General features: G+C 38.4%; 2 protein-coding genes across 8 annotated transcripts in view; both read left to right on the plus strand.

Moving 5' to 3' along the window:
- Positions 1-1,466: 1,466 nt before the first annotated feature.
- LOC110366401 (cell death-inducing p53-target protein 1) lies at positions 1,467-24,194 on the plus strand. The gene is made up of 9 exons (XM_036148040.1): positions 1,467-1,629; positions 7,518-7,779; positions 7,996-8,028; positions 10,350-10,497; positions 21,260-21,263; positions 21,337-21,526; positions 22,050-22,085; positions 23,598-23,742; positions 23,865-24,194. Exons 2-9 carry the CDS (start codon positions 7,518-7,520, stop codon positions 23,968-23,970), a joined length of 924 nt encoding a protein of 307 aa, XP_036003933.1. The 5' UTR covers positions 1,467-1,629; the 3' UTR covers positions 23,971-24,194.
- A 3,231-nt stretch (positions 24,195-27,425) lies between these two features.
- Positions 27,426-27,986, plus strand: part of spag9a (sperm associated antigen 9a) — a 38,316-nt gene continuing 37,755 nt past the window's right edge. For all 7 annotated transcript variants that reach the window (XM_012881584.3, XM_021308095.2, XM_021308094.2 and 4 more), the window contains exon 1: positions 27,426-27,957. In XM_012881584.3, the coding sequence (XP_012737038.3) occupies positions 27,658-27,957 (300 nt within the window). In that variant the 5' untranslated portion in view covers positions 27,426-27,657. The remainder of the gene's footprint in view (positions 27,958-27,986) is intronic.

Below are 27,986 nucleotides of genomic sequence, written 5' to 3' on the forward strand. Positions count from 1 at the left end.
CTCCTGTACTTATCCAGAGTGGTTTGTCTTGCCACCAACAGACTTCTCTGGCTCTCTTCTTTTACTTAGTGTTTTTTACTTAAAAACACTGTCCTGCATGACAACATACATCAAACAGATAAAAATGAAGAAATGATTTAAAATCAATATTCCACATCTGAAGCTCAGTGCTACCATTTGCTGATTAAAACACAGCGCCCCTCATGGACAATATAGGAACTGCAGATTTTCAATTAAACAAAGTACATGTTTTTTTCATGTTTTTTTTATCATTCTCTTCCTTTTATCTCCTCTTTCTTTCACTCTTTCTTTTTTCTTCTTGTTCTTCCTTTCCTCTCCTACTTTCCCATTGTCATGTCCGTCTCATTTCAGATAATCCCCGCATGAATCATAATAAAACTATTCACATTCAAAATCAAGCGGAGCACTATGGCAAAAGCCGTACTGCTCCACTTGTGAAAGTCAAATCTGATGAGCTCTTTTTGGCATTAAGACAAAAATTCTTATTGCCACATTGCCAGACAGGACACTGGAGAGAAAAAAATTATATATATATATATATATATATACATATATATATATATATATATATATATATATATATAAAAATGACTAAATTGTTTGGCGGACCGGAACCGGCCAGCGGGCCATATGTTTGACACCACTGCACTAGGGTATGTTGCTTTTTTTTGTAAGTCAGGCCAGTTGATTTGCATAAAGTCCCCTTGTCAGTCCTGGGATTTCTATAGATCTCATTCTTCTGTCGTGAATGAAAATGTGTGTTTGAGTGAGTGTGAATGATTCACTGATCTCTAAGTACTGAAAAATGTGTTCATAAAGAAAAAAAAACGTTCCAGTGTTTATTGTTTTGCAAGAGGCAGAGCTGAAATTTATTTTAAAAAGATGTTTTTAAATCTCTTTATTTGAAATATTTTCAAATTCACTTAAAATTTAACCATTGTTCTATTTGGAATTTATATGTAAAGAATTTTATGGTTTCCACCATATTTAGAATTTTGGGACAGGGGATATATTATATTTCATTAAAAAGTATGGAAAGGATTACACGGTTTGTATTTATATCACTGTTATATGCAGTTTGCCTTGTACCTGTACCTGTGTAATAACAATAAAGTTGAATCTAATCTAATATGCATTCTACTTGGCTGAAATAGGTGAAACTGTTTCAGCTAACAGAAGAAACCACAAGAGGAAGTTGACAGGAAAGAGATAAATTGTGGCTATACTGGGTATTTATCATAGAAAACCATCAGTTTTCAAGTAAGCAGACTTAAAAAACATTTGACTCTTATATCTTTGGATGCATTGTGTTTCCTATAGCTACATATTTGAAAAGATTTGACGTGAACTTGGCATTGCTTCTTCTTTGATTTCTGTGTGGCTCTGGTCACATGGGAGGAGAAAAAAAGGGGGACGGAAGAATGTTTATTTCCGGTAAATCAAACCCATTGTGTTTAAGGAAGCATCTGATGCCTCGTGCTTCTATCAGTTTTACGTGTTTACTATTTAATCTAGGATTTGCTGCACGTCCTTATTATCCAGGACCAGGAAGATTTAAGAGGGGGGAAAAATCATTTCATCCCTGTCTTGCTGTTTGAAAAAACACTGGTAAGCTAAAGTTATTTCATATTTCTATCCATGTAATATTGAGCTGCAAATGTCATGTTCATTTTGGTATTTTGTACTATATTTATGTCTAAATGCAGTACCAAACAAGCCCTATCAATCTGTCAAACTTTATTTATAAAACATTTTACACACCAAAGTTACCAAACTGCTGAACAAGTAATAAAGTAATATAATAAAATAAATGAACAGTGAAACTAATAGAATGAGAGCAGTTAAAACAATAACCACTGATAAAAGAAGCCTGGTGCTCCTGCTCAACTGGAATTAAAAGACTGGGGAACATACTTGTGTAAAGGCACAAGCAAGTAAGGAAGTCCCTGATCATTTAAAGGCCAAGAGAGAACTCTTACAATCCTAAAATGTACAGGCAGCCAGTGTAAGGGGAACAATGTGGGAGTAATATGCTCACATTACTTTTTACTGGTCAACAGATGGGCAGCAGCATCTTGGACTAGCTGCAGTCGACACAGCACACAGTTGTAATTAAAGAGTGTTTCACCCTTTCAAGTGCACTCTATTTTCCGGGTTGTTCAACTCTATGCTCTACCTGTCTCATTTGTTTGTGGCTACAATCGTTGCTTGTCAGCGTGTGAATGACTGAATGTAGCGTAAAGCGCTTTTGGGTCCTCTGGACTTGAGAAAGTGCTATACAAGTAGAGGCCATTTACCCGCTAAATTAATTTAAAGGACCAATTGTGCTGCTACACTCAGTCAACAAGTCTGTTTTCCCCAAAACTATCACCTCAGTTTTAGTTCCATTTAGGTGTAGATAGTTAAGCTTTATCCAAATTTTACTGTCCTTTAAAGGTGACCTATTGTGCTTCCTTTAAACATTTAGGATAGGTCTACGGGCTAACCATGTTCACATTTTTTTGCACAAAGTTGTTCTCAACTCAATTTCACCTTCCCAGTTTTGGCCATTTTGAGCTAATTTAAAGTGCACTGTTTTTATTCTACCCTATCTCTTGCTCTTTGACAGCTGGATAGGGACCAGAACCCCTTGCAACCCCAGCAGGGATAAGCGTGTCGGAAAATGGATGGATGGATGTTTTTTTTCTATGCAAATAAGCTGTAGTTGCCCTCAACCCATCTCAATGTTTACACTTGCTCTTTATGCATGTGAAAATGGCTGCCAGCAAATGCAAAATGGTACAGTCCCACTTTGATCCTGAGTCAGACCCAGAAGCAGGACTTCTTGCACAATTAGCAAGGATCAGCCTCATTGAAACAAAATTAATTTGCACATATAACATCACAGGACAGTTCCTCGTCAGTGGTGACAAGTTCACGCTCTGCTTTTTTATTTCTTTGTTTTTGAAAGGAGGCTGCTACTCGTCCTTCCTTCAATAGGAGCAGACCCTGCTATCACAGCAGCTGTTGTCAATGTGCAACATGCTCTGTCTACTCAACCATTGTAATAAAACTACACACAACATTTTCTAAACATTCATGAAACGCTAGAATCAGACATTTCCTGGGGTAGCTTGTGCTGTGGACATGTCGTCAAAAACAGAGACTTTCCCTGGAAACTGAGGATGTCTGTCGCTCCACCTAGCCTGTCGGTAGCATTAGCTTGTGCTAAATAATAATAATAATAATAATAATAATAATAATAATAATAATAATAATAATAATAAATACATTTTATTTAACAGTGCCTTTCATGACACTCAAGGTAACTTTACAGAGAATAAAAAAATACAAAGACCATAAAAATATAAATAAACAGTTATGAAGAGGGACAAGAACAGTGTATTACAAATACAAAACAAGCTGGAAAAGGTTGGTTTTGAGTCTGGTTTTGAATAAGGGGAGAGAGTCAATACTGCGGAGGTCAGGTGGGAGTGAGTTCCAGAGCTGGGGAGCAGAGCGGCTGAAGGCTCAGTCATGGTGACGAGTTGAGCTGGGGGTACAGTGAGGAGGACGAAGGATCTGAGGGAGTGGGAGGAGGTGGCAATGTGAAGGAGGTCTGACAGATGTGGAGAAGCAAGGTTATGGATGGCTTTGAAAGTATGCAGAAGGATTTTAAATTGTATTCTGAACTGACCTGGGAGCCAATGGAGCTGCTGAAGGACAGGGGAAATATGATGAAAAGAGGGGGTTCTGTTGATGACACGAGCTGCTGGGTTCTGAAGAAGTTGGAGTTTGTGGAGGGATTTATGAGGGAGGCCGAAAAGAAGAGAGTTACAATAATCAAGACGGGAGGTGATGAGACTGTGGATAAGGACAGAGGTAGTGCGCATGGTGAGGGTGGAACGGAGGCGGTTAATGTTGCGAAGGTGGAAGTATGCAGACCCGCTAATGTTATTTGTGTGTGACTGAAAGGATAGGGAGGAGTCAAGGATGACACCCAGACTCTTGACCTGAGGGGAGGGGGAGACAAGCAGTTGTCAATGGGTAGTGTGAAACTATTGATTTTTGATAGGGTGGATGTGGTGGCAACGATGAGGAGTTTGGTTTTATCACTGTTTAGTTTAAGGAAGTTTGAGGGGAACCAGTCTTCAAGTAAGCAGTTAGTACGGGACAGGGGGGGCGGGGGTGAGGAGGTGGGTTTGCTGGATAAATAGAGCTGGGTGTCATCTACGTAAAAGTGAAAATGAATGTGAATTTGCGGAAAATATTGCCAAGGGGAAGGAGGTAGGTGATGAAAAGGAGGGGGCCAAGAACTGAGCCTTGAGGGACACCAGTAGTGACAGGGGAAGGGTGCGATGTGAAAGATTTGAGTTGAATAATCTGAGTTTGGTCGGAGAGATAAGAGCGGAACCAGTCAAGGGGGGTGTGGGAGATGCCAAGAGAGGATGGAGTTGAGCAGACACTAGTTTTTTTCCGAGTATTTTAGAAACAAAGGGAAGATTTGAGATGGGACAAAGATTATTAAAGCTAGTGGAATCTGAGCCAGATTTTTTCAGAATTGGGGAGACGGTTGCAGTTTTGAAAAGTGAGGGGACAATGAATAATGGAAGAGAGGAATGGAAGTAATGAAGGGGAGGAGGGAAGTGAGACAGGTTTTGACCAGAGCTGTGGGGAGGGGGTCAAGAGAACAGGTTGAGGACTTGGATTTATGAATGAGATCAGAAATTTCGGAGGAGGTGGGCAGTAGGAAGCAGGGAAATGACTGGCTATGGGGGAGGGGCAGAGGGGAATGGGGAGGCAAGGGGGTCGTATGTAGTTGCTAATGAATGGAGTTGATTTTTTTTTTTTTATTAAAAAAGATAATGAATTACAAGTGTTACTTGAATACATGTGAGAAGGCAGGGAATCAGGGGGATCAAAAATCTTGTGCCTTATTGAGAAGAGAGACTTGGAGTTGCCTTCGTTGGAGCAGATTAGATCAGAGTTGTAGTTTGATTTAGTTACAGATATTGAGTTAGGACAGTGAAGAAGATAAGTTTTATGCATTTCTTTGTGTATGAAGAGACCAGGTTTTTTTTATTTTTTTATGGAGGCGTTCAAGTTGGTGGCCTTTGGCTTTCATGAGGCAGAGCTCAGGAGTAACCCAAGACAAAATATATTCATGCCGAACAGCGATGCAAAACACACAAGACAAATAAGTACTTTTATTTCCATCATCTGCAGATTTCTAAAAAAACTTCAGAAGATATTTTAAGTTCATTGGCCACAGAAATGAAAAGGTGAAAGAGAAAAGATGAAGCAAAACGTTAAAAGGCAGAAAAGGTGACAAAAATAGAGCAGAGGAAAACGAGAACAAGGTCAAATCCTCAGTCTGCTTCTACCCCTGCAGAGAGATATAAAAAGAACAGCAAAACCAACCAAAAAGTACCACAGAAACAAACAACCAACGCCTTGATAACATCACTGAAAAATTCACTGACACATCAGAAATGCAAAATTCTCACGGACGCAAATTCTAAGGATGCTGGACTTTGTTTTCTCAGTTTAAAGATGTCTCGCTTCTAACCCAGAAAGCTTTCTCAATTCAAAATGTCTGGAGTAGTGTGGAGTTGCAAGTTTAGTACTGCCCAACAAAGGCCTTGTAATGGCTTAGATGACATGCAAATTGAACAGGGTGGACCTGTTTCGGTTAATTTTGCATGTAATAACCTTACAAATGGCTATTATCTACGGTCATTGTGTGAAATGGTTTTTGGCACTGTTGTCAAGTCTGCTTTTATTTTTTTTATTTTTTTTAAAGTGGCTTTTTTTTTGGGCTTGTTTCTGAACGTCTAAAAAAAAAAAAGCGACCTATAAACACAGTTAAAGACACCCGACCAGTCTTGCGGCTGTACTACAGGCAGTGGACAGGCCAGCCGACATCCCTCCGCATACTATACATACATACTCCTTGGGTCCAGAGGACTTGATAAAGTGCCATACAAATATAGGGCATTTACCATTTATTTGGTTGGCACACCTACAGTCTGTGGCGATGCTTTCACTATAAACTGTGACACTAGTGTTTCAGTATATTCCAGCTTTTGGCAGGCTTGAATCTTTATGTTTTTGAGTTATACATGAAGATCACACTGAATGTGAGTGTAACATGGTGATAATAAACCATAAATCACTATACAGAGAAGAAGTAATAGGATGCTCCTTTTTATACTTTTAAGTTGGATTGTTTGACTTTCTGTTTGAAAAACAGAACTGGAATGCTCTTTCCAAGTGGAAGTTCAATGAGAAATCCTTCCAAACAAAATTGTTGCCTATATCATTCTATCCTGACATAGTTATTTGCTTATGAAACTAGGAGGTGGACTTTGCACTCACACATGTGAACATCTGGGCAAACTCTTTAGTGCCTGTGCTATGACATCTAAAACTCTGCTGTATATTGGAGTTTATTCTGTGTATTATTAGTGATTTAAGGGATATTATTTGTGACATAGGTGATTTTAGCCAAATTATAGGTTAGAACAAGACAAATTTATCAGCTTTTTTTGCAGTTAGTAGAGTTGTATTGAACTTTCTAGCTAGTCTTCCACCTGCATATGGGAATGGGTTCTGTGATGCCTCAACATGGAATGTACAGTCATATTCAATAAATTAAGATATGGGTTCCAATGAGGCTTATTCGCCAGATTAAAAATACCTTTTGCAAATAACAACCTTTAAGCAAGTATTAAACATACTTTTTATTAAGCCCGAGTTTCTGTATTAAAATTAGACATTATTATTATTATTAGACTGTGATAGACTGGCGGCCTGTCCATGGTGTACCCCGCCACTTGACAGCTGGAGACAGGCACCAGCACCCCTTGCGACCCCACAAGGCATAGGCGTGTTAGAAAATGGATAGATGGATGGATTAATATTAGACCTGAAACCTTTCTGACGTCACTTTTCCCCCCTCGGACTACTTGACAAGGGATTTTGTGATTTCAGATGGGCCTTGTAATGGCAGATTAGTAACTTCTCAAGAGTGTCCTATGTGTTGTTCAACAGCACTCATTAACAGAAAAAAGCTAACCTAAAGAGACCCCTTTGGTTTAAAATTGCAAGTGCGAGTGGTAGTAAAAGAGGATGTGGTTGAAAATTTTCAATTTCCCTGAAACTATTGTTTTCATCACATTGGTTAGGACATATAGGTTCTCACTTCCTCCCACCATAGATCTTCAGTCGGAACTTAAAACGGTCCTTTTTACTGAAATGAAACAACTCAACTGGATCTGGTTTGCATTTCATAGGGCACCTGTTCTGGCTTCGTCTTCTCCATCATTAAAACAGTTCCCATATTAAACAGAAAGCAGTGCACATTTATTTCAGATGCATATAAAAAAATAAAGCAGCTTTAAAGGCGTCCAAAGATTTACACAAATCATTATTCTTTAAATCATTACTCTCTTTTCTTTCCTTCATTTGTTTGCTCTTCTTAAATGATATTTGTTTTACATGTGGGATTTCTGAAGATGGAAAAAGGATTCCTGCAACAGGGTACGGCTCCACCCTATCCTGGCCCTCCAGTGAATTATAATTGTCCTGGGCCTGAGGCAGGGATGTTCGCTCAACCAGGCTTTTACGCTCCACCAGGGTTCCCCCCTCAGCAAGGCCCCTCTGCTCCACCAGCCTACTCCACTCAACCAGGCTTCCCTCCTCAGCAAAACTTCTCCGCTCAGCAAGGCTATCTGACTCAACCAGGCTATTCCCCTGTCCCTGCTGGATACCCAGGAGGTGTGTAGTCACTTCTTAACTTTCTAGTAATACACAGTATATTTGACATAGCCTAGTAATCTTTTTTTAAGTGTTAACCTATGGTGGTACGCTTTAAAAAAAAGGGAAAGCACATTATAGTGATTGGTGATGGAGAGTTTTATGCAACTATCTTTTGGATTTTTGAGACATTTTTTTTACTCTCTGTTTTGTTGAACTGTTTCTCTTATCTTGCAGCTGCTTTTGCTCCTGTGGCAGCTGCACCAGTAGGTGAGGCAACCTGCACCACGAACATGTTGTTGCATTGAAAACGTATGCATTCAGTCAGCTATGTTTCAAGCAGAAGCATACAGAACTGTATAGTGTAGACCGCTGTCCTCACACAGTAACTCATCATGAATGTGTTTCTGTCCTAGTAATTAACCTCTGCAGTGGGTGGCTGCATGACTGAAATCTCTGTCCGTGTGAATGGGACCGTTTGTGACATCTGGGTTTAACAGAATGCTTTTCTTCTGTTTGTTCCTTGCACAGTCCCGTTCTAAATGTTGTTTTTGTGAAGAGAAAATTCCCCAGTATGTATTATTTGTCCACTCAAATGCATGTGAAACATTGTTTTTCCATTAATCTGTTGGCAACAGTTTGACCCTAAACGCATTGAGCAATCGGAAACATTCTAGCCGAACCTGTTCATTATACATCACACTTTCTAACTTTCTGTTATTTTCTTGCTCATTAAATCATAACATATCTTAAGACAAATGGATCAGCGTGCAAAGCTGTCATTGTTCAGAGGATATAACTGCTGCTACATTACCAGTGTTGCATCTACGTCCTCTGCTGGTGACGTTTAGCCACTACAAAAACTGCCTTCTAATCAAATATGATTGATAACTTTACATGTCAATATATCAGAAAAGCCTTCTAAGATTCAGTTTTCTTCCCCATAAAACGTACAGGTTCTGTTGAAATATGAATTTATGCCTACAAAAAAGTTATCTGAGATTGGCCTGAGTATCCAGCAGGGACATCTCTAGGCTGCAGATTTATGTATACATCCACTAGAGGTCAGGATTTCTCTTTACAATGAAAGTCACTGACTGAATGAAAACTGCATAATGTCAAGGTGTCCACAATCCATTCTGTGGTCCAAAAAGAGCCCATTCATTACAGTACTAATGACTGATATGAACAACGGTACAGTAGCTTGTAAAAATGTATATAACCCTCTGACGTCTTCTCGTTTCTCACGTGACAGACAGGAATTTCAATGTATTTTATGGGAATTTTATGTGACAGTTCAAAGCATATGTTAGTATATGAAATAATGTACAAAACTTTGAACATCTCACTTAATTCCACCCACCATCTGAAAATGCAAAGACTCTCTCCAAACAATGAATTTCTGTGGACGTTGTTTTTGTTGCCATTTTAAATTGACAGTTCCTGGTGTTAAATCAGCCCAGAAAAATGTGTTTAAAAACTTTTCTATTTGTAACCCATGGGAACCATCCAAATTCTGCCCAAACAAAAACTGAAAATCTGTTTATTATTCACCCCACTACGTGAACCCTAACAGCCATAAAACTACAGTTACACATCATAGACATGTGTGTGCAGATGCTCTTTTAACCTTTCACTGTTCAACCATATTCACACTTAACTGGGAGAAAGTATTGTCTTTGTGTCTATTCAAGAGAAATTTGCTCAATTTGCAGTCGCTCTAAACTAATAGGCCAGCCAAAGGTGATTTAATCAAAGAGGCAGGCATGGAGTAACTCTGTAGACGCAGCATTGATCCACAATTCAGGTGGGAAAACGTGTTGGTAGTCAGGTATTCCAAAAAATGTGTCCTATATTGAAACAGTGGCAAGAAGAAAGCCACTGCTAAGAAGACATTAGGAGTTTCAGCTTCCCACAAACTGTAAGTTACACAAAAAACATCTCTAAAAGTATGCATAGGTCAGATAAAATCAGATTTTTCCCCTTGTTGTGCCTAACTGTGGAGTTTCCTATCCCAGCAGGAAAATACCTGTAAACATAAAACCAGGGCTCCAAATAAATAATTTACATTCAAACATATTTGTTTGAATAGTCAAGAACTAAAGTTCGCTGTTTTATGGATGTATGGAAACACGTTATAATGGGTGTTCAGAGAAGCTCTCGATCCAGTTTCATTGAGTTTGACATTTTTGCAGAAGAATAGGCAAAAGATAAATTCCCTAAATGCAAAAAACTTGAACGGGTGTTCCCCGTCGACTTCCAGCTATAATTACGGAGGAAGGTAGTTTTACAATTTTTGGTCTCATAGGAGTTGAGTCAACACACGCACAATAAATGCACAACACCCATTTTGAATATTTCTTTTGTAGAACAAGTAGCAGTATCCTCTCCTTTGTTATGCAGTTCTTTTAAAATCTTCTTTAAGCTTATTATACTACATCTAAGGCTAAATGTTGTCTAAATATTGTCTTAGACTAGAAAGCAAATGAAGATTTTTACTAAACAAATAAGAAAATCCTTTAAACTGTTGGATTATTTTGAAAGAATTGTGAGCATTTATTTTGAATTCTACTATATTTTGTGTATTTCAGTGTCTCAACGTGTGGTAATGTCACCTATGCTGTCAGACGTCCCTGGACAGACTGTATGTCCTCACTGCCAGCGAACTGTGGTCACCCAAACAATGCACACAACAGGATTGTTGACCTGGGCTGTTTGTGGAGGGTTGGCCATCCTTGGGTAAATATCTTCAAGAAATAAATGAAAGCCTAAATGCCTTTTTTAAAAGAATCCAAAGAATCCATAGTAGGATAAAGTGTAACACAATTCAATTTCCCATTTTCCCACATGCAGGTGCTGGCTTTGTTGTTGTTTCCCATTCTGCATCGATTCCTGTCAAGATGTGGAGCATCGCTGTCCGAACTGCAAACACATTGTCTACATATACAAACGGATGTGAAACCAGTCCCACATGGACTAGGGGGAAAAAGCCACTGTTTTCATCTTACTTAACTTCATAAAGTGGTGTGTATACATAATCTCAAGAAGGCAGGGTTTTTGCATTTCAAATTATATCTAAATTCACAACATAATATATGGTTTGCTGTCACTTTGGTTGTTGTATATTTTATGCAGTAAATTGGTGTCACTTTCTGTCATACTAATCTTTTTCAGCTGAGAGACAAACTATGTCTTTTGAATAATTTGTCTTTAAAGGGGGGGACAGATTGTTTTTGGTAACGTTCACAATCAAGATATAGTAACTCCTGTACAGACACAAACTGAGAAGCACTTCTGTTGCTCTGCGCTTGCTCAATTAACCAATATGTGTATTTCTCTTCATTTGGTATTGAGAAATTCCCCTGGTCTTCTCTTCAGCTTCAGGATGTATTATGCTGCTGTTGTTTGTGCTGACAGGAGCAGACCAATAGAATTGCCCTTCATTTTGCTTCCATGGTGACCAATAAAAAAGCGTGTGCTTCCAGCACAGTGAGCAGTAGAAATGTGTTTTCCTTAAGTCCACGCTGATTAAAAAAATCGTGCCCGCTGACGGGGGGGGGGGGACAAAATGATCAATTATCGCAGGCCCAGGACAGAGGGGGGGCCCAAAACTGACACTCTGACCATTAAAATACAGGCAGGAGTAATTTTTCAGAAAATATTTGTGAAAAATATTTAATATTAGAGTGTGTATATGTATGTATGTATGTATGTATGTATGTATCTATGTATGTATGCATGTATAATTTCTGTATTTGGTATATGTAATATGCTTTCTTTAAATAAGGCAAACAGACTGTGTTGTCCCGGGCCCTAGCAAAGCTGTCAGCTGAACAGAACTGTCTTCACTGAGGAATCTCTGTAGTTAAGCTGCTCCAGGCTTAGGCTGCTGGAGGACATTATGTCCACTTTCTGACACACTGCTACATTCTCCTACTAATCTCCAATGTTGCATTCGCCACCTATGGCGCTAGTCTGCTGTTACCCTTTCTACCATAGAAAGCATTCCTGGAAGCTTCTGTGTTCTTCTCGTGTGTGTGTGTGTGTGTGTGTGTGTGTGTGTGTGTGTGTGTGTAAGAATATTGAAACATCCACAATGGGATGGATTTTTTTTGCTATTGCACCACTGCTCAAAAGCCCACCATTTATTGGCATATAAGCCCCTAGTGAAAGATACTGTGGCACTTTACTGGTTGCAACCACACCCAAGGGGATGCCTCTAGGTAACAAGCTTGACCTTTCAGCAGGTGGGCATGAAACTCCCAGATCCTGCCAGACAGGTTTTCAGGGTCTGCTACCAGCAACCTGTTTATTTATTTTTTTTACATACCATCACTAGCAGAATCAGGGACAGACCATTCTGGGCACTCTTTAAAGCACTGGCAGTATCCACTGTAAATCTGCTGAACCATTGCCAAATCTGAGCAACCACTGACGAGCGCAGCCTCCATTCACTCACCACAGAACAGAATCCCCAATAGACCGAAGGGCAAGACCAGATGCTCAGACCATGCCTTCGACAGCAAATATCAGAAACTGCTTGTGCTCCAGATGTATCACTACGTAAGAGTATGCGTCCTTGAAATCAATTCTTGCAAACCAATCGCCGAGCCCGACACCATTCAGAAACTGTGTCAACATTTTAAAGTTGTACAAGCAAAGATACTTGATTCACAATCTTAAATTCAGGATGGGGTGAAGCCCACACTGCAAAGAGGGAACTAAAAGTAGGTAAAATCCTCTCGAAATTAGTGTATTTTTCATTGATTTAAGCTGGTAAGTCAAACTATTTGCCAGTGGAATAAGATTTTCGCACTTAGAAATTCTCCTTCCATTGGCAAATAGTCTTATTTAGCTGTTCAAATCAAGGAAAAATATACTAATTTCAAGAAAGTTTTACTTGCGTTTAGTTCCCTTTTTGCAGTGCACCTCCCTTTTTCAGAACAATTAAATGGTGGCTGTATAAACATTTGTTTCTGAGGTAGGGACCATGCACTCTGCTCCTTTCACCAACAGCGTGTTTACACAGAACATTTACATTTACATCTGGAAAGAAATGGTTCAGTCTTACACCCTGTTGGAGATACAAAAATACACCTGAAGCCAACAGAAGATATCATATAGCTGATTCTTATCAATCCAAGAAACAGTTTGATGAATATTTTGCCTTTTTACCAAAATTGTTTTAATTAGCTGAATATTTAGCCAAAATTATGAGTTAAATAACACATAGCAAAGAACAACCGTGTGATCCATATTACAGTTGAATATTACTTTTTGTTTTAAAGTCTGCTTTTTTTCAATATTATACATCCTGCGTATAATCAGTTTGTCGCTTTACTTTCAACTTTCACATCTGTTAGTTAAGAAAGTGTCCAAGAATGAAGCACGGAAAAGAGTGATATATATAAATATAATCAATGTAATCCTTTTTTTTTAGTTAAATAGAATATGCTCACTGCCTTATATTTCTAAATATGGTGAAAACCACAGCATGTTTATATATAGATTAAAAATCAAATCAACAGTGGCTAAATTTTAAGTGGATTTCACAATGTTCCAAATTGAGATCAAATGTCCTTCCTGTGCTCTTTGTGTTCTGCCTCTTGCACAACAATAAATTCTTAGCAGTTTCTTCACTATGCGTGCAACATTTCATACTTTGAGTGAGTGTGGATGATTCATCGCAACACATGATTTTCCATTCACGACATAGAAGACAGAGCGTGAGGTCTACAGAGGTCACAGGACTGTCATGCGGGTATTAAGCAAAACACCTGAACTGAACTTAAATACAAAATCAACAAGTGTTTGTTTCATTCAAGAATAAATATATTATTTTAAAATATCTTTCTCACTCACTACATGTTGGAAGCAGGTAGCTTTTGGATTTTTTTTAGGCTAATGTTAACTACATTTAACATTGAAAGATGGAATGGAACAAATAAAGTTTCCATGACTATCGATGCAATCATGAGTAAAACAAAGAATCTCCCATTTCTCAATAGCTTGTAGGACAAGCTTTACATGCAATAACTGGAAGTAGGTGTGGACTTTGCCATGCCCATTGACGTATTGATTACCTTCTATTCAGACATTCATTTGCAGATTGCAGCTGTCTGTTGGACCGTGGTTCCACTGATGTTCCTGTTTGGGGGATGTTTTAGCTGTCAGATGATTTTACATTTCGCTCTTTAATGCTTTTGTGCGCCAATGCATTTGTGCTTGACCCAATGAATGCAAGATGCTTGCGTCTTGTAGCTGCAAAACAAGCTCGAATCATTCACCACCATGCGCGTTAGTTGTTATGAGATGAGCTCATATGTACATGATGCAAAAATATTAACATTGTATTTTATTTTCACCCAGAAAACAATGTTCTGGAGGTCTTTCTGATACAAAGTTGCAGCTTTCTTTCCAAGGGAGATTAGGCTTTTCTTATGACAACACTTCCCTCAAAAGGCAATGCCAATTCAGTATTTTTCTCTTGGTACTGTCAAGAAACTTGATATTTTACATGTGTCAAAGATGGAGCTCTTCCTGTAGGTTTTTGCAGTATGTCTTATTTTAAATTTATTACACCTGGAAATACCTTCCTCACTGTAAAACAATGGATATCACATTGTAAACGACAACACAACCCCTCCTAGATTGATTGGCTGTAAAACTAAAAAATGCTCACTGTCATTGCTGATATCACAGATCTTTTTTTGCTTCCTACCAGCAAGCTATCAACACCTGTTTTCAAGAGTTATTTACATTTGTTGATGTTTAGGTGTGTTTGAGCACCCAGCTGCCGCTTTCACATCCTAATTCTTCTTTCCTGTGACTGCTGATACAAAAAATATAAGACAGATATATAATAATTTTTCTACATGTACAAAATATTATAAATTAATGTCAATAACTTGACAGAAATTTGGCAAAGATGGGTCAGAGAGAATAGAAACAGCATATATGCACAAAGGTTGTGAACTCATGCTCACAACCTTTGTTGTGAACATGAGTTGCTACGCTTCTTATTGCTGTCTGGCCCAGGTCACATGGGCGAAGAAAAAAAAAGAGGAGGGTGGAACCGTTCTTACTTCTGGTAAATCAAATTCTCTGCGTGAAAGCAACTATCAGATGGTCCTGCTTCAGTTTTACAGCCACTATTTAGTCTGGAATTTGCTGCACTTCCTCATCATTCAGGACCAGGAAGGCTGAACAGAAAAACAGTTCACCCCTCTCTTTTGTTGCTGTGTTTTCATTAAAATACACGGGTAAGTTAAACTTATTTTAAATTTCTACCCACACATTATTGAGCCGCCAACTGTTCGTTCAGTTATAGTGTTTAGCACTGTAGTTGCGTTTAAATGCTGTACAAAGCAAGCTGTAGCTCCTGAACCAGACCGGGTAAGGCAGATACACAAAGAGGCTGCTTCATGGGGGGATTGCTCATGTTGCTTTAATTGATTTGGAATGAATTCGCAATGAGATACAAAAAGGCTTTACAGCTACAGATTAGGCCCGTCTATAATTAGCCAAATTGACCAGGAAACCGGGCTGTACCACCAAGAAGGCACTTACCCGCTGTTGTTTGGACAAACAACCTCGATAAAGCTGAGAAAAGTGCTCTCAGGCCATGAAAGCTTTAACATGGAGCCTCTCCCAATAAGTAAATGACTGACAGGATAAATTACTTCCTTACTACTGCTGAATACTGCCTAGTGTTTTTCCATTTTGTGTAGCTTTATTCCTCTTCTCTAGATCATTTAAGTTCATGAAGATTCAGGATTTACCAAGAAAATGTGTTACTTGATGAAGTGTTAGACAATAACAGTTAAGCAAAACAAAAGGTTCAACTAGACTTCAAATACAGTAGTTCCATGTTGGGATGAGAAAAACATAAAAAAAATCTGGGTTCTTACGTAATGTCCTGATAACTATGACTGACTTTCTACGTCAGTAGATACTGTTTTATGTTTGACAGAGTGCAATAAAGGGAAGGGAACATTGAACAATTCAGTGAACTTTTATTTAAAAAGGATCTTTAAATGGGACTTTTTGGGACTTGATTTTAGAGTTAGTGCATAATTAACTGGATAATTAGAACAATGCTAAGTCACTAAAGCTTAGCACAGAAGTAGTAATTTTGTACGTGCAATTAAAAAAAAATGAATACCAAGCTGCATCTGAAGCCAACGTTCCAATCAGTACCTTTTTTGGAGAATGGTCTACAGAAATAGTATAACCACACACTGCTTGTTCGAACAGTACAACAATCCCACGTCAAAATTGGTTTCAGATTGGTTAGAACCGGCTAAAATTAACCGTCCTGAATGCTCTTGAGCTCAATCCTGTCAAACACCCGTGGACCATCATTAAAAACCAGATCTCTGCCAGGAAAGCAGCTAATTTAAAAAAAAAAACTTTCCTAATACTGACTACAAAAGTGGTCAAACATTCAGGCAAAATTATGCCAGAAGCTCTCTGATTTGTACCAACTGGGCTTGGTTGCAGTTAAACATTTAAATTATATTTATCTAAATATTAGAGGGGGTTTGTAAAAATATTTAGGCCTGTAATTTATTCTATTTTCATTTCAACCCAAAAATGAACAGTTTAGATAGATCCCTGGGAGCCAATAATTATTACAAGATCATGGCGAATATTCAGTGTGTGTAAACTTTTGAATAGAACTGAATGAAAGATAGAAAACAAGAGCAACGATTTTGGAAAAAAAACTAAAGTATAAGGATTTTTTCGGCATCGTAATGGATAGGTGCAACATTGATTTCATGTGTCCTGGTTTCAGACACATTGACTGGGATTGTTCCATATTGCGTACGCATTGGGGATGATGATGATAAACCATAAATCACTTTACAGACAAGAAGTAACAGGGGGCTCCTTTTGTACTTGTAAGTTGGATTTTCTGACCGAACTGAAAATGAAGTTCCCCAAAAACCCCTGACCTCAACACCCAAAACGGCGATCTGATGTTCAGTGGTACACATTGTTCTTTGCAATATGAAGCCATAAAACCAAGCAAAATACCATGTGAGACTCATGAAAATAGTAGTTAGCCTGGTAATTTGGCACAGCAGGGCTTTCTGTAAGTAAGTAAGCAATTAATTAATGTCCCCTTTTCAGATTCACTCTGTAACAAAACTATGAAATATCCCAAGAAGACAAATGACATTTTCGTCTTTACCATCACCAAAGAACCATCTACGTTTTGGCTGAACTATCACTCTCTTCGATCTCCATAACTTTAAACCATGTGATTTATTACTGTAGCACAGGTTTCATGTGATGCAATTAGTACTGCTCTTTTTGCGCCATCCTCTGCCTATATGTAGGACTGTCCATTAACTCTTCTTCTATTTATCGTGTCCAATGACTCTCTGTCATGATGTCTCAATGTAATTCTGCATATAGTTCCGAAATAAAATTATTCACCCACCCCACACAACTAAGTTTTATCGGTTATACATACAAATTAGCACCTCTTTGGAAAAAGTCAAATCAAACTTAAACAAAAATAGCTCAACACAACTAATATTACAAGTGGTCTATCCAAATTAAACAGAAAACCTAACTTTAAATGACTTCTAAAAACCTAAAAATAATCCAGCCTGCTCGTGACAAGCATCTTTAGCACTTAGCAGAGCACCCTTTTGTTGTTATATCCTGCTGCAAGTGTGATTCACAGCCGACCCCTAGTTTCTGACGAATCTTACCCAGCTCGAAAGGAAAATACCTACATGTCATTAATAATCATACCTTTCAGCGCTGCAACCACTCTTCAACTCCCACCAGAGATTTTCACCAGTGTTTAAGTCAAGCTACTATGATTAAAACCAAGTCTGGGTGGATATGCTTGGGATGTGTGAAGATGACGCTGTGAAATAGCCTGACATTTTTTTCTGGATTTCCTGATGATTGATTGACTCCATCTTGCCCCCGCCGTTCACTTCAGGTTTCCAGCACAGGAGGAAACAAAATCGTCACCCAGCATCACTGAGCCACCATGACACTTTGCTCTAGGAAGCTGTGAACAAATTGAAGTTGAATTTTCATATGATATTAGGACAGTATTGGTGAATGTTGGTGAGCAATTCACTATTTACTTTGTTCCTTACTGGGGTAGCAGAAACCTCGCTGTCTGCTGCCACCAGGCCTTGCTACTGCTGTCTTTTACAATCAGGTCTGGTGGTTGTCGATAACATTCTGACACATCCAGATGGTGGCGATGCTTTTACAGACTGTGTTTTTGTCTTTTAGGCCTTTCCTATCTTTTTGGTAAATTTTCCATGTTTTTCCAAGGCAGAGATACTTTTTCTGAACTTTTTATATAATTGTCTTGTAGAAGCCATATTTCTAATATGCAATGAGATGTTTGAGATGAGATGAGTCTGGGAATTTGAGTTGTTCTATCTCTTGCACACTTGGTGCAACTAATGAAGCGTTTGACTATTCACGGGGGTTTGAGACTCCAGTGGTCATTGACAGTAAAATGTTGAGTTGAATTTTGATAAGAAGCTTGTAATATGTTATATTTGACCAATCAAACTGCTCTTGTGTAGTTTGTTAATTTTAAACACAATAATTTGTTGCGCCATTGAAAAATGTTTGGTTTAGCTATAACTCTGTTTGATTTAAATTTGATCAATTACTTGTTCTGAGTTGTCATGGCTCTGTTTTTATTTATTTTTATTTTTTTTTTAAAAACAACCTTATTTTTACAATATATTCTCCCATTTCCCGTGTTAGTTTGAAAATCATGTTGATCCATTTTGTTTGTGTTTACATTACCTTCCATTATTTCTGATTTTCCAACTACCTGTTACTACCTACCTGTTTCACAGGTGAGTGGTGCATTTAGCTCGTGCTTGTTTCAATCATGTCTGTTGTCTCTGATTTTGTGGTTTTGCTCTGGCAATACTGTTAGAATTTACATCAAACTACACTGAACATCTTAAATCAATCTGAAAAGTTGTTTGTTTCCTGTTTCCTCCTACCACATGTTGATGTGCCTCTGGGCAAGGCACTTAACCTCGAGTTTCCCACATATTTGCATTTTAGTCTATTAATGTTTAAGTGGTTGAATGTGGCTCTTGTTTAAACTGCTATCAGTGGTTGGTATGACTGGAAAAGCACTATATATATTCATCCCATTTACCGTTTACTTTTTTTTTCACCTGCCTTCTCAGAATCAATTATCACTTCCTCATTTACACAGTATTTCAACAATGCTACCTGTTGCATTAAAAATTGATTGGCTTGAATTATTTGAAGTGACAAATTAGTGTTATCGTGGTATAGTTCTGTGCTCATGAAAGTAGGAGGCTGACTATGCACCTATGAATGTAATAATCGCAGTAGACTCTGGAGTGCTTCGAGATTTTAAAAAAAATCTGCTGTATATTGGAATTTTTTCTGTGTATGGTCAGGGATTTTAGTCAAATTAATTGTGAGTGGAGTAGTTTTATGTGCATTACTTAAATTCAGATCAGAAGAACACATTTCTCAGCTTTACTTTACCTTCATGTAGTTGTAAAGCAATTCTAAGCTAATCTTCCACCTCATTAGAGGAATGAGCACTGTGACCCTGCAAGACATACTTTAGCTCCGGATCCTGCAAAGCTGCAAAGCTTTCACAAAAGCTGCCACGAGATAAATTGTGACAAGGTGTACTTTAATTGCTGTAAACAGTCAAAGACACTCGTGCTTAATGCTGTGCGGTATGGTGCATCGGCACTGCTGGAGCACCTTGCAAATGGAATCCAGTTTCAGGGTTCAAAGATTTCCTGGGCAATGATGATGACAGGCCAATGTGCCGCTTTAGCCTCCGAGCATTGCATTCAGCTATAACTTATGGCGTACAGTGGCTACACAACCCCTCACCCGCGGTGCTGAGTCCTAACACGCTCTCCAAACCCCAGAGCACAGATGAGGTGCGCCTTAATACTTCTCACATCCGTGCAGCGCAGCTTCAGCTGGCCAGATGCATCATCGCATCCGCTTCCTAAAGTGCTGCTTCTTTATCATGGGGGAAAATCTCTCATTTCTCCTGGTCTCGCTTCCTCGGCAGAATGTTCATCTGAAAGTACAAAAGTACAGCCTCAGAGGAATTTCAACACTGTGCCTGTGTGAGGCTGCATTCCCACGTTTAAAAGATCAATCAAGTTTACTTTTTACCAAACTCTTTTAATGTGGACAACATGTGTGATTTTACCTGATTTACACCTTTAATAAACTGCTCTGTGAGTATTTTCTTCACAGTTTCTTTGTTTTTTTCTCTGTGGTTGCCATTTCACCATGATCAAAAAAAAGTGAATAACTGACTCATTTAAATACCCATCAAAGTTCATGAGGTGCTTTGCATTGACTATTTATGGATGAATCTGGGCATGTAGAGGTCAGAACCAGCTACGCAAGCGTTTTGATCTATAAAGAAAAATTGCGTGCTGGTGTGCTTGTGCATGGTTTTATAAATTTAGTTTTGGTTTTATTTGCCGTATGCCATTTACTTTTTCTTGACGCACTTATACTTTCAGCATGGATTCTATGCAATGTTTTGTCAGTTCATTCATTGACAACTCATAATACGCTGCCTCACATCAGTGGTAGATAAAGAAATATGAACATTATAAACTCATATGTATAATTTTATACTTGTATAGTGTGTTTGTTGATATAAATACATGTTCTCCTTTTTGATAACGGGCCATACCTTGCCTAGAGGGAGGCGCTTGCCCAAGCACCTTTTATGCACAGTAACTGGTCTTAAATGTTTCAGATCTGTCCACGTGACAAAGGGTTTTTAGGAGTCTTCATCTGTTTACTTAAATCAAATGTGTTCAAGCAGAAAACATCTGAATCATGCAGGAGAACTGAAACTTTTCTGATTTCAGGTTTTTGAGCTTCATTTTGCTCCCCTGGTCTAAATGTCAATGGAAATTATGATTTTGGATGGGCCTTGTACTGGGGATGAGTGTCTTGTCCAGGGTGTGCCCAGTGAATATTTAATAGGAGAACAGCTGAGATCCCAGCTCCCTGTGTCCTTCAATAAGATTTTCTTTTTACAGGAGAGAGTGGCTTTTGTGTCAAATGTAAAGCAGGGTCATCACAGGTTAAATTTGCTTCCACAATACAGAAAGTAACATATGAGTGACAGGAAAAGAGGAAGCATTTTCCAGCAGTTTGGTCAGGGTACTAAAGTTTCTCACTTCCTCCCACCACGGAACTTGAATTCAAGAAAGTTTCAAACTCATTTGTCACAAAACTTGACACGCTCCTCCAAAGAGGAAACAATTCAGTTGGATCAAGTGTGAATTTTATGGAGCATGAGCTCTCACTTCTTCTTCTACATTCTAGTAGTATCCTCTTAAACTGAGCACTGTGCACGTTCCTGTCAAATGAAAGTCAAAAATAAAGCAGCTTCAGAGGCGCCAAAGGATTTTCATAAATCATTAATGTGATAATTGTGTTCGCTTTTTCTGTTCAACACCAGAAAGGTCACAGTTTTTTTTTTATCATTAACATTTCTGCAAATATATATTTGTTTGATGAATAATGTTTGTTTTAAAGGTGGGCTTTTCAAAGATGGAAAAAGGACCCCAGGATGCAGCTCCACCCTACCCTGGCCCTCCCATGAATTATGGCGGTACTGCACCTCAGCCAGGGATGTATGCTCAACCAGGCTTCGCCGCTCAACCAGGCTTCCCCGCTCAACCAGGCTTCGCTGCTCAACCAGGCTTCCCTGCTGGATACCAGGGAGGCATGTGGTCCCTTCTTAACTGTCTAGTATTTCCTACATCAAGGGTCACCAACATGGTGCCCGTGGGCACCAGGTAGCCCCCAAGGACCATATGTGGTATCCTCAAGCCTGTTCAAAAAAATAGCACAACCCTCCAGTGAGCTGCATCTAAGATATTATTTTATTTAGTTTCTCTTCCTATTTAATCATTCTTGTATTTACATAGATTTAAAATGATAAATGAATTAAAAACATGTTCATATTACATAAGATTAAGGTGAGCTCTGACTCTTCTTGTTCAAAGGTCAGTGCAGGTAGACCTTCGTATGACACAGTACCAATGAATTAGCTCTCAACTTCTAAAAGGCTGGTGATCCCTGTTCTACATAGTTTAGGATGAAAACCATAAACATGTTGAATACATACAGGCGTAAGCTTTAAAGGAGATAGACACACTATACTGCTTGGTTATGGATAGGAAAATGCATATACTTTCTTACAATTTTTATCCCTGTTTTGCTGAACAATGTCTCTCATCTTGCAGGTGTTGCTTTTGCTCCTGCAACAACTGTACCAGCAGGTGAGGCAACCTGGATTCAGGAACATGCTGAAAAAATGTGCATTCCATCAGCTATGTTTCATGCAGACACATACAGGACTGTGGCGTTAGTCATGAATGTGTTTCTGTCCTAGTTTGTATCTACTGCCGTGGGTTGCTGCATGATTGAAATCTCTCAGACCAGAAGAATGGGACTGTTTGTGGCATCTGGGTTGAACAGAAAGCTTTTATTCTCGGTTTATTCCTTGCACAGTTCCGTTCTGCACAGTGTTGTTGGGTTTTTTTTTGTTTTGTTTTTGTAACAGAAAACTCCCCACCCTCATATTATTTGTCTATACAAATACATGTGAAACATAATTTTTTCATTGGTCTGTCAGCAACAATCTGACCCTAAGTGCATGGAGCAGTCTGAAACATTTTAGCCAAACATAATTATTACTTCACATTTTCTAACTTAGACTCTTGTGTTCTTTTCATTAAATCACAATATATATATATATATATATATATATATATATATATATATATATATATATATATATATATATATATATATATATATATATATATATATATAAAGACAAATGCATCAGTGTGCAAAGCTGTCATTGCTCAGAGGATTTGACTACTGTTTATGCAAGATGCAAACATTGTTGCATCTACGTCCTCTGCTGGTGATGTTTAGTTACTACAAACAATGTCTTCTCAAATATGATTATCACAGCTTTACATGTCAGTATCTTGTTTTCATTCCCCATAAAACACACAGTGGTGCTTTTTTAATATGAAGTTATGCCTACACAAAAGATCTAATACAGGACTTAGGATTTCAACATACATCCCCTAGAGGCCAGGATTTCTCTACACATTGAAAGTCACTGACCGAGTGGAAACTTGATAATGTCAAGGTGTCAAGAATCCATTCTGTTGTCCACAAAATGCACAACACACCTCTTGTATTTTACTTTTGGAAAATGTAGCATTTTCCCGATAGTTTTCATGCAGTACTATGTGTTGGTATGTCACATAAACTCCTTTTAAAATGCATTAAGGTTTGTAGTTTTAATCATTTAAAATTGGGGGAAAGTTGATGCAGTTTAAACACGTTTGCACGACACCAGAAAAGTAAGCTGCGGGAAAGTCATCCCAAGAAGCACCGAAAAGTTTGGTGTTATCTCTTCTGTTTTCAGCCATGTATGATGCCACCCAAATCATGTACGTCACCAACTTTTGCAGTCATTTTTGACAACTTCCACTGCACTTTTGTGCATGCACGTTGCTATTTCACAAACTTCACACAGTTTGCATACAAACACCAAATATTGTCTTACACCATTTGTACAATTTCTAAAAGTATGTATTCTTTTTCAATGTTCTTATGCTATTTCCATTGTAAAGATATATCTGAGTGTTATTTAGAGCAGAAAGCAAATAATTAATTTAGACATGCAGCAACAAAATCCTTTAAAAAAAACATGATGAAAAAGCATGTAAGCATTTGTTTTTAATCCTAGTGTGTTTTGTGCATTTCAGTGACTCACGTGGTAGTAACACCTAACCTAACAGACATCCCTGGACAGACGGTGTGCCCTCACTGCCAACAATCTGTGCTCACCCACACAGAGCACAACCCGGGATTGTTGACCTGGGCTATTTGCGGAGGGCTGACCCTCTTGGGGTAAAAATCTCCTCAATATTTAATATCTTTAAGGAATAAATCAAATTCAAAATTTGTTTCAAAACAAAAACCAACAACCTCAGTAGCACAAAGCCTAACAAAATCCATTATTCCATTTCTAGGTGCTGGCTGTGCTGCTGTATCCCGTTCTGCGTTGACTCATGTAAAGATGTGGAGCACCGCTGTCCAAACTGCCAACACGTTATCTACATATACAAACGGATGTGAAGCCAGTCCTACAAGGAATGTAAGACGAAAGTCACCACTTTCGTCTTACTTAACTTCATAAAGAAATTAATAAATATGCAAGTGAAATCCAAGGAAATATGAATTGCACTGGTGTGTGTGATCAGTAATTTTGAAAGAAATTAGGATTTACGCAAGCAGAGGAAATTTTAATAAATTAACTTTTAATTTCACAATAAAAGCAATTATTTGCTTTCTTTCATTTTGGTCGTGGCATATTTTATGCGGAATACTCATCTGTTTCACACAATCTTTACACAATTTTTCAGCTGAAATTAAGACAAAAGATATTTGTTCGATAATTTGTCCCAGAGGGGCAAGGATTGTTTTTAGTTCTTGACTAACTTTAAGAACAAAGATATGATGGTCACATTTTGTTCTGAGAGACAGCTGTAGCATTAATACTTATGTAAAAGAAAAAGTGGTGAAGAAAATGTGGAACATTTATAAATTGTATACAGCATACTCATTGAGCCCGAGCTACACTACAAAACAATACAATGCATGAAGCAGGCTAAAATGTTTAAAAAAATACAAAAAAACCCGCATCATGCCCAGATCTAAAGAAACTTAATATACGAGAAAGAAAGTCACTGACATCCACTAGTCTGGAAACGGATAAAAAACCATATCTAGTCTTTGGGACTCCAGTGAACCACAGTGAGAGCCATTATTCACAAATAAAGCAAACATGGAACAGTGCTGAATCTTCCTGAGAATGCCCCGATCACCAAAATTACTACAAGAGTGCATCAACAGCTCATCCAAAAGGTAAAAAAGAACCCCAAACAACATTTGAAGCAATACAGGCAATAGCTTAGGCCAAGAAAGCAAGACAGGGAAAATATGCTATGGGTGGTATATTTCCAAGGTGAAAGCCACTACTGAATGGAATTGAAATACTTTATTTTCCATGGGTGCAATTCATTTGCAGCAAAGTCCAGAAGGTCTAATCACAACAATAAACACTCACAACAACACCCAAAGGTGAGCGGTGTAAAATTAACACAAAGGCCCGTCTCACAGTTCACCCCAAAAACAGCTCATAATCCACATCACATCTGGAAAAATATTGTGTGGACTGACAAGACAAAAGTGGAATTTTTTGGAAAGAGTACATGCAATTTGAAACTAACACATTATTTCAAATGAAGGACATCTTGTTGGCAGTAAAGCATGGTGGTGATAAGGTGATGGTGTTGGGAAAATGCCTGGCAATCAGACGTGACCATAAGCTTGAATAAAACTAGGTTATGTTGTGAGATGATGTCCAAAAGCACACCAGGAAGTCAACATCTGAATGACCTGAAAAAATAAAGGTTAGTCAAAGTCTGGGTTTAAATCTAACTGAGATACTGTAGTAAAAGCTTACACAGTATAGTTATGCTAAAACAAAATCCCCAAAAATTATTAAAAAAGAAAAGGAAAAAGGGGACCATAATTTCTACACAACATTGACTCAAATACTCAAGTTATTGCAAACCCTTGAAGGCAGTCATGTATTGTGGTTGCAGCAACTGTAGCTCTGGATCCGTTTCAATGCCATTTCCAATGATGTATTTCCAAAACGATGGAATATTGTTGAAGCAGAAAAAGCTGGAGGACTGAAACTGCTATTTAACCAGATATGCATGTATACATTTAAGCCAATTTATTTAACTTTCAGGACGTGTGGATTAGGGAAACCTGTACAATGAAATTAAATTTTTCCAGTAAACTCTGTATTTTAAAGGATGGTTTAGAAATTGTTTGTTGAAAAGAAAAGTGGTTCAAATGAATAATCAAAAGCCCCAAATTGAAATAACATTCCTGCTAATGGTAAGTGCATGCAAACGTCTCACTAGAAGTACAAGGCATCTCTGATTGGATTCAACATTCATATTTCAGCTAAGCGATGTGACACTGTTTTTTTTTTTTTTGTGTGTGTGTGTCATAGAAAAAAAATGTACAATAGAAACTACTGCTCTTCCGTTTCTTATTTCTGTTTTGGTATCAGGGTCGACTTCCAGACAGATAAACAGCAATACCATAAAGATGCTTTCACTGTCACAGATTATTTTTAATAGTCTGTTTTTGCACAAGTTTTCACAAAAAGACTGTACAAACTTTCCAGTTTTTATATGACGTTATTAAACTTGAAAATTTCAAAACTATTTTTGACTGTAGTTTTTCCCATGCTGTATCTTTGACTTTCCTTTGAGCAGCCTTTGTCTTGTTGTTATTGATATTTTTTATGGGTATCTGTTTGCGTACATTTGCCTGGAACTATAACTTTGCTGATGATACCTTTGAATTTTCCAACTGAGAGACAATAAAGATATGTCACAGTCTCTAGGTCTTTGGATTTTAATCTTGGATTGTGAGATCATTAGTTATTCCCCTTTGCTTGATTATTGTAATGTGTTTGTGTTTTGGGGTTTCTGTTTTGTCCCGTGTATATTTTCTAGCTACTCCTATTCTAGTTCACACTTTGTGAATCAGTTTGTGGATTTTGTTCATAAGTCATTCTTTGTACATTTTGTAATGTTTCCTGGTAGACTTCTTCAGTTTCTGCAAATTGCACTCCACTACTCAGCTCATTTGTCTCAGCCATTCTTCATTGCCTTCTGATTAGTTTCACCTGTTTTCTGTCTGACTTTTTTTTCACACCTCCCTCTGTATTTAAACTCCCTGGTATTCATTTCTCATTGCTGGTGTCTTTCGTTTGATTTCCTGCTCCCCGTTTCTCTGTTACACTCTCCATGCCTAGTATTCAATTTCCCGTGTTTCTTGCCTGTTATACCAATGTGATAACATGTACGCTTTCTTTTTATTATCAAACTAATTAAACCTAATTAGAGGAGCAATAATAAAACACATGTTTCAATATTTATAACATTCAGGTTGTATTAGGACATCTAGGGGCTCAAATTATAAGTATACGTAAAAGTAAAGAAAAAAAATATAACACTTTTATTTTTCCTGTTTTTCACAAAAATGATCGATGGCGTATGAGCACAATAGGGTGTCTTTGTAAATGGTCCACGTTTGTAGCGTGATGTGACGTCATCACGTGATTCGGTCAGCGACTCAGCTGTTGGAGGATGGGTTCAAAGATCGTTGGAATTGTCGTAATTGAGACTTCAAACGTGAACGTGAACTAAGAAATTAGTAATTAGGTATCTTTCATCTCCCACACGATACAAAGGTTTAAATTTGTTTTGCATTTATTATAAATCTATTTAAAAATACACCCCTCTCACCGAAAAAGAAAATGAAGAAGTGAAAGAAAGAGACGAACGTGTGCATCTTTTGTTTCTATAAAACTTTCTCATAAATGTTAGATTGTGTGGGTAAATATCTGACTGTGCTTTTCAGCAAATTAAACTGAACTATGTGTCTTAACGCCAAACTTTGTTTGCCCAACGTTGCCTTGGGTAGTCCACGCTTTCCGGGAGCACTTGAAGGCAGCACGGGACGAGCGAGGAATAAGTAGGAAGATATCCACGTAGCTTGTCTCGCACAGTGATTTTATATCCGCGCGCCGTTACAAATGTGTCCGTTGTTTGTTAAAGAAACCCCGCTTTTCATTTAGGAGCTACTGGCGTTCATAGTGGCGGGGTGAAAGCGGATAAAACCCCAACAGCAGCCGGTCCTTTTTGCTGAAAGGAAAAAAGAGGACTAAAAAAAATGGAGCTGGAAGACGGAGTTGTGTACCAGGACGACCCGGGGACATCTGCGATGATGTCGGAGCGGGTCTCGGGCCTGGCCAGCTCCATCTACCGCGAGTTCGAGCGGCTCATCGGCAAGTACGACGAGGACGTGGTGAAGGAGCTGATGCCGCTGGTGGTGGCCGTGCTGGAGAACCTGGACTCGGTGTTCGCGGAGAACCAGGAGCACGAAGTGGAGCTGGAGCTGCTGAAGGAGGACAACGAGCAGCTCATCACCCAGTACGAGCGGGAGAAAGCTCTGAGGAAACATGCGGAGGAGGTGAGCTGGAAGGGAGAGAGGGAGGAGGA

This window comes from Fundulus heteroclitus, chromosome 16 (assembly GCF_011125445.2).
Source record: "Fundulus heteroclitus isolate FHET01 chromosome 16, MU-UCD_Fhet_4.1, whole genome shotgun sequence".
NCBI classification, from domain to species: Eukaryota; Metazoa; Chordata; class Actinopteri; order Cyprinodontiformes; family Fundulidae; genus Fundulus; species Fundulus heteroclitus.